This window comes from Vicia villosa, linkage group LG1, assembly GCF_029867415.1.
Source record: "Vicia villosa cultivar HV-30 ecotype Madison, WI linkage group LG1, Vvil1.0, whole genome shotgun sequence".
In the NCBI taxonomy this organism is placed as follows: Eukaryota; Viridiplantae; Streptophyta; class Magnoliopsida; order Fabales; family Fabaceae; genus Vicia; species Vicia villosa.
In genome coordinates this window covers 190543881-190551437 of record NC_081180.1, presented here as the reverse complement: position 1 = coordinate 190551437, position 7557 = coordinate 190543881, and the positions used below count along the sequence as shown (strand labels likewise).

Sequence of the window (7557 nt, the reverse complement as noted above, 5' to 3'; positions counted from 1 at the left end):
CATGTCACATTTGTCAATAAAAAAACTGAAAACTAGAAATTTTACTATGTTGTTTTTATTCATAAGCTCTCACTAAACAATTACACAAACACTAATGTGTTATTAGATAAGTTCAATATGCTCTTTTAGTTGCACCCTTAATACGACAAAGAAGATTTCTTGTGAAAGAATATATCAGTGAAAACACAAAATAATGTCATTTGAAAATTGTGCAAGTGTGCCTAGAACCATCGCCAAATACACAATATGTTTGTCCGCGATATAAATTTGAACAAAACAAAAAATTCCACAAAAATACAGATAGGTTTTCCTTTTTTTTAATTTCACTATTGGTTGTATGAATAGCATTACTCAAGTTCTACATCATAGAACCACTTTTGTTGTGATACTGAAACATGAAATATGGTTTTGTAAGAAATGGTGTCAGTTTCAAATTGAAACTTCTGTATTCACATAGGTAATTGGAAGGAATAGGAGTTTGACTTTACACCTCGAAAACCAAGGAAAAATAATTCACTTTTCATACAGAATTCCTAGCTTTCATACTCTGGATTTGATTCTCCCAGAGGCGGTGATGTTTCGAGTTTTGTTAAAACTTCTGGAATCCCAGTTGTGTTCCTTATTATCTGCATCAGAAACCAGCATAATCATTCAGATATTATCATAACTTTATTGATTATATGTAAAAAAATGGAATTATACATTAGATCTAAGGCTACTCGACTTGATTTGCAATGTCAATTTGAAATGAAAACAGAAGAGTAAAAAAGAACATTTGAATCCTATCGTTTTCAAAAAGTTTCCTTCCCATGTAACCAAATGCAATACTTGTACTTGCTTGTTGAGAGTCTCACATTTGATGTGATATGGCTAGAAAAATGTATAGAAGGGGAAGATATCCCTCATCTTACAAATCAGTTTTGTTGTAGGGTTAAGATAAGCACAACATTAATTCTACCATAATATCAGAGTCTATCCATGATCTATTTGGTCATCCATTATCAGGCTCCTCAAGTCACACTCTAGATATCCAATCTTGGGCGTGAGAGACTCTGTTGAGAGCACCACATTAAATGAGATATGATCTGATAATGGGTTCATAAAGGGAGGCATCATTCACCTTACATACACGCCGATTTTGTAAGGTTTAATTAGGTCTAACCCAAATTTTAAGAGTCTCCATATATGTGCTTCTCATTGCATGAATTAAAGTTTGAGATTTCATGTTAGCTTTATATGCATTGTAATCTATACAGGAACACATGGATTAAACTTATCTAAAATTATTTACTGAATTCAAAACTTACAAGTATCTCCTCATCGAGATAAGAAATCATGAAGAGTCTCTGAAAGCTTCCACCTTCAAACATGAAATGACATCAAAAGAGTATATTGAATATAAATTTTTCAATGAACATGATAATAACTGCTCAGTTACATCATTTCTCATATCCTGGTTTATTCAATCTATTTTTAATTTTCAAAAACTTTCATAATGTCTCCTCTAATGGTTATTTTATCAATGAAAATAACTGAATAAACGGACCCTAATATTGGTAGTATATAGTGAAACCAATATTCAGAAATCAGAGAACATGTTCAGAAATGAATATAGAAATCAGTGGTAGCTTACTTAGAGGAACTTTTAGTCCATTGGAAAGAGCATCACGTAAAGGTGCCGGTAGCTGTTGTAATACATTAACTGCCTGTCCAAGTGCACCTTTAAGCTGTTCTGGTACCCTGTCTTCCAAAACTGTTGGTGACACAAGAGTCCCTTCCACATACTCCTCTTTCATTCTTAGTGGCCCCTCCACAGATAACTTGGTTGAGAGAATAATGCTGCTTTCTATCTACAACACTCAACTAAGACTATTTTATTAAATTAATAGGAAAGGTGCAAACTCTTTCTAGGCATTATAGTAGCTTTCAAAAAGTGCATACTAGAAATATACAACAACAACCAAGCTTTTGCAACTAAGGGAAATAGAGAAGCATATGAGATACATGTTCTCCACTTCAAATGAATCTAAGTCGGAAAAAATCATGCATGAAAAAACTACTCAAAACCATTTAATTCACATAGAAGTAGTGTAGTCCCTACGAATATTGGAAGAAGAAAAAAAATACAGTATTATGATGGGGGGATTTTAATTTTCAAGCTGAAAGTAAATTATAAAAGAAGTTTGCAATGCTTCCTGAATGCTGATGCAAGATTTGTAGATGTATTTAAAAAATTAGACATTACAAAAGAAGTACCGAGTTTAAAAATGTTGTGTTTGCAGTAATCTTTGCATTTCCGTCCTTGATAAAGACATCCATTTTTGACAAATTAGCTAAGCTTGAAGGAAAATTCCTGCAAACAAATAAGGCACAGGGAAGCATTGTAACTCAAAGACGAGATCGTGCCAGTTTCAAAGGCAGATAGAGTAAGCAAGCCTAAGTAAGACTTCACATTGACAAGGTAAAAGCAAATCGATAGAACTCACTCAAATATAACCCTAGCCGCAAACAACCCGGGAGATCCGGGACCAAACCACTCAAATTTCCATCGACCTTCTAGAAAAGGTGACCTGTAGCAAATAAGAACATCAATAGTTTATTCGTAAAGCATAGACATGGACATTCTTATTCCCTTACGTCGTGGGTCGAGGTGTTGGATTGAGCCGCTCAAGGCTGGTTATCCTCTCATTCACATCAATTCTTTGATATTCAGTTGTCTTCCCAGACACTAAGCCCTCAAATTCACCTGCATCTTTAAACTGAAAGGATATCTCCATAGTAAGTATGTTGGAGTCTAAACTTGATAATTTGCACAAACTTTTATATTAGATAATATCTAATATATTGAACTTAATTTTAATTTTGTTGGGAAGTCCGGATAGCACGAACCCAACGAACTAAAAACCTGAACCAACAAGAGATATGAACGCCACATCTTTATCCACAATTTAAAGGTATTGTGTTAATGGGCCACCTCTCTTATGATCCTTCATTTAGCTCTTTCCTGGTCTTTAATTCATTCCTAGTCAATATGAAACTAACTACATACCTGAGTTTCAACAATTTGTGTTGTTAGTTCCTTTTAATTGGCAAATCATTGTATTCAACTACTTGTAGCTGTTTTTATGTTACTTCATGATTCTTTTGTTAACCCCTATGTAAATTAGTTTTCAATGGTAACTAAATTACGGTGTGTTTGGTTCTATCGTGACAAAAAATTGAATTTGAATCAATGAATTCGGCGAAATTGATTCGGATTAAAGTGAGTTAAGTGTATATTTAGTTTAACTTTGGAAGAGTCAAAAGTAATTCTAAAGTTGTGGAATTGATTTTGGAATGATTTTGAGGCATTTGGTACTTCTAAAGTAAAATTGATAGGTTTTGAGTTTAAACGCGATGTTTACATTGACATTTACTGTTCAACTCACTTCTACATAAATTTATCCAAACATAAATCACTTTACCTTCAACTTACTTTTATAGCTAGAATCAATCTTTTTACATAATCAATTCATTCAAAATCAATTCTTTCACCGTAGAACCAAACACACGCTAAGTCTAAAATAATCTTTGTTGTGATACTGTTTACTGTGGAAATTGTAAACAACAGCTAGTCCTCCCAAAGCCTTTAAACTAAGGGTTACCTGCAGAATCGACTAGTTGATTCTAAGACACGTGCTAATGTAACTAAGATGTGGCTTGCTTAATTCGACAGAAGCTTGACTCTAAGAAGACAACGGTCCTCCCAAGAGTTTAAGTAAGCCAAGTTTTCCACAAAAGATAAACTAAAGGTGACTCGTGACCAATAGAAAGTTAAGTGATAACATTCAAAAGAGATGCACTACGAATGCATCTATGGTGAATTCCATTATCGTAACGGAACCACAGTCGACAGCGTATATAACAAAGTAAAAGGATAGTTCAAACGTAAATGAAAGTAAAACAAAGTGTTCAAAATGAATGACTGATAAATATGGAAATTGCATTGAAATAAAAATGGTGATTCATGTACATTAGCACTCTTGAAACTCTTTTTTCCTCGTGCTGGGATTATGAAGTTTTTCAAGTGATTTTAGTACAAATGAACACCCCGGAGCCCTTAGTGGGATCTCCTATTTATAATACAATAAAATAACTGCCTACAAGTTTCGTAACTACTTAGAAACCGCCTATAAGCCAAAAAACTGGTTGCACGATCCTACGCAACTGCCCCCATTTCTCTCGTTGACAACCTAAACCTATGATTCTTTTGTCATACTTCTATTGCAGACCCAATTTGTAGAACCCAACCCCTTGATTTGTGAGCCTTTTCCTTTAATTGCACTATTAACATGCCTTACTAAATTTTTCCCTTAACAGATACATTCATGTAAAAGCGAGTTTGACAATTATAAGCATTTATTTAGAAATTCAGAAGGGGCAGATAAAAAAAATTGGTAAAATTTCACTAATTCCCAATTTCCCCCTTTCCTCACAATTTTGTTTACAAAGACGAGAAAATCAAAGCAATGGAACACAGCAATAATCCAAAAAATGAATCAAATGAGTTAATCAATTAACAACAAACATTAATCAGAAAGCATAAGAGATAATGGAACGGCTGACTAACTGCAAGGAGAAGCGATTCTTTGGCGGAGAGGCGTTCCATTTCCTTGGCATACGCAGCAGGTGCACCGGTTTGAATTTGAACCATAGCTCGACAACAGGCACGCCTCTGCCACGTGACGCGTGAGGATGAGACTTTCCATGAAGATGAAGGGATGGAACAGTTTGTGATTGATGAAATACAGAGATGAGAAGCAGAAACTGAAGTAGCCATTGAAAGGAAATTGAATGAATTGAATTCAATTTTTTATGAGTTACATGAAATGAAAGTGTTGCTTGGGTAGGTGCGCGTGTGTAGTTCATTTTTTTGGTTAACTTTCCAACTTTCTCCCTCAAATTTAGCTTCTTAAAACAAAACGTTTGCATTAGATTAGGTGATGCTATTACTAGTACCTATAGAATGCAAAGTCGAATACAATCATTAACATTATTTAATATGTATAAAGTGTTGTTAATGTCTTCGACCCAATGTTGGAGCATACTTTTTTGTACTTGCCCAAGAGGGTTAGGTATTCACTTTCACTCTCTATTTCGTATTTGTTTTTTTACTCTGAACCTCACTTTGGCATCGGAATGTCTTGCAGGTACACCCTTCCTCTTCTTTGGACCGACTATAATTCAGTTTACAGACCACAGCGATCGTATGATCCCTATAAGATTAGTGGCACCGTTTGTGGAAAACTACTGCTTCCTCATCTTTTCCTGAATTAGGCCAAAGCAATCTAACATCAACCTATCAATCATCATGCCCAACTAACACGGTGATAACATGAACACTTTCGCTCTCACCGAGAACCAAGACAACAACGGGACAATTGGTCCCGAGCTAGATCACCCCAGGTGAAGGATAGAAAAACACTTAGAAAGGGGGGGATTGAATAAGTGTGACTTTAAATCTTGGACGATAAAAATAAATTGCACAATTATTTTTATCCTGGTTCGCTGTTAACGAAGCTACTCCAGTCCACCCCCGCAGAGATGATTTACCTCAACCTGAGGATTTAATCCACTAATCGCACGGATTACAATGGTTTTCCACTTAGTCCACGACTAAGTCTTCTAGAGTATTCTGATCACAACTTGATCACTCCAGGAACAACTGCTTAGACAACTTCTAAGACTTTTCTAGAGTCTACTGATCAACCTGATCACTCTAGTTACAAACTGCTCAGCCAACTGCTAAGACTTCCTAGAATATACTGATCACACGATCACTCTAGTTACTTACAACTTAATGTAATCAATCTAAGAGTTTACAAATGCTTCTTAAAAGCGATAATCACAACTGTGATATTTCTCTTAATCGTTTAAGCTTAATCTCACTAATATATTACAAAAGCAATGTAGTGAGCTTTGATGAAGATGAAGATTCTGAGTTTTGATTTGAACAGCGTTTCAGCAAGTGTTTTTGAATAAATCTTGTTCAGGAGGGTTAACCTTGCTTCTCATCAGAACTTCATATTTATAGGCGTTGAGAAGATGACCGTTGAATGCATTTAATGCTTTGCGTGTTCCGTACAGCATCGCATTTAATGTTATATGCTTTTGTCAACTACCTCGAGCCTTGTTCACGCTGTGTCTACTGACGTTGCCTTTAGTAGCTTTAACGTTCCTTTTGTCAGTCAGCGTAGTCTGCCACGTGTACTTCCTTCTGATCTGATGTTTGTGAATACGACGTTTGAATATCATCAGAGTCAAACAGCTTGGTGCATAGCATCTTCTGATCTTCTGACCTTGAAGTGCTTCTGAGCGTGATACCATCTTCTGATCTTCAGTGCTTCTGATCTCATGTTCTTCTGATGCTTCCATAGACCCATGTTCTGATTCTGCTTCGACCATCTTCTGATGTCTTGCCAGACCATGTTCTGATGTTGCATGCTGAACCATTTGAGACACAACTTCTGAGCGCTGAATTATGCGTACTCTTTATATATATTTCCTGAAAGGGAAATTGCATTGGATTAGAGTACCATATTATCTTAAGCAAAATTCATATTATTGTTATCATCAAAACTAAGATAATTGATAAGAACAAATCTTGTTCTAACAATCTCCCCCTTTTTGATGATGACAAAAACATATATAAATGATATGAATTTGCGATCAGAAAGAGTAGACGGCAAAAGACAAATTACACAGCTATAGCATAAGCATATGAATATGTCTCCCCCTGAGATTAACAATCTCCCCCTGAGATAAATAATCTCCCCCTGAAATAAATACTCGAAGAACTTTGATAAAAGACTTCCCTGATTATTTCGGTAGAGACGATCATATAAGCTTCTGCCTTCAGAGAATTCATAGCTTCTGACTTCTGCTTCCATTGGACAGCTTCAGAACTTGAATTTCTTTAGATCCTTAGAACACTCACAGCTTCTGATTCCTGCTTCCATCGTGGACAGCTTCAGAACTTGAATTTCTTTGATCTTCAGAACATTCAAAGCTTCTGACTTCTGCTTCCATTCAGGACAGCTTCAGAACTTGAATTTCTTTGATCTTCAGAACATTCACAGCTTCTGATTTCTGCTTCCATTCAGGACAGCTTCAGAACTTGAGTTTTCTGGATCTTTTAGAACATTCACATCTTCTGATTTCTGCTTCCCTCGGATAGCTTCAGAACTTTGAATGTCTACCAATCATCACTTCATGCTAGATTTGTGTCAGAACATTGTTGAATGTACCAGAGCATCATCAGAGCATCTCTACATCCTGAAATGTTACAGAACAAAAACTAAACGACAAAAGTCAGCATGAACGAGTTTGAACATAAAATGTATGTTTGAACACATTATATGTATCAGAGCCATATAGGCTGAAATAATGTATCAGAGCAAATAATGTATCAGAGCCATAACATTATATGTATCAGAGCAAATAGAATTTTGTCAGAACAGGATAGACAATGATATTCAAATTCTATTATCAGTGCTTCTGATTCATTTTTCTTTCTTG

The 7557-nt window shown here is 35.5% G+C and overlaps 1 protein-coding gene across 1 annotated transcript; it reads right to left on the bottom strand.

The window, feature by feature from the left end:
* Window positions 1–375: 375 nt before the first annotated feature.
* Window positions 376–4934, bottom strand: LOC131644749 (probable plastid-lipid-associated protein 13, chloroplastic). The gene is made up of 7 exons (XM_058915337.1): window positions 4610–4934; window positions 2638–2759; window positions 2487–2570; window positions 2257–2353; window positions 1634–1850; window positions 1308–1360; window positions 376–626 (listed from the first exon to the last, which is right to left on the bottom strand). The coding sequence occupies exons 1-7, from the start codon at window positions 4817–4819 to the stop codon at window positions 534–536; spliced, it is 876 nt and encodes a 291-aa protein (XP_058771320.1). The 5' UTR covers window positions 4820–4934; the 3' UTR covers window positions 376–533.
* Between the last annotated feature and the right edge of the window lie 2623 nt (window positions 4935–7557).

What these genes read in the sequence shown, in the direction of transcription:
- LOC131644749 (XM_058915337.1), bottom strand. Translation starts at nt 4,819, where the DNA reads ATGGCTACTTCAGTTTCTGCTTCTCATCTCTGTATTTCATCAATCACA. An exon ending in CCAACACCTCGACCCACGAC is followed by an intron (nt 2,571 to 2,637) that starts GTAAGGGAATAA and finishes TATTTGCTACAG; the next exon opens with GTCACCTTTTCTAGAAGGTC. An exon ending in GCGGCTAGGGTTATATTTGA is followed by an intron (nt 2,354 to 2,486) that starts GTGAGTTCTATC and finishes ATTTGTTTGCAG; the next exon opens with GAATTTTCCTTCAAGCTTAG.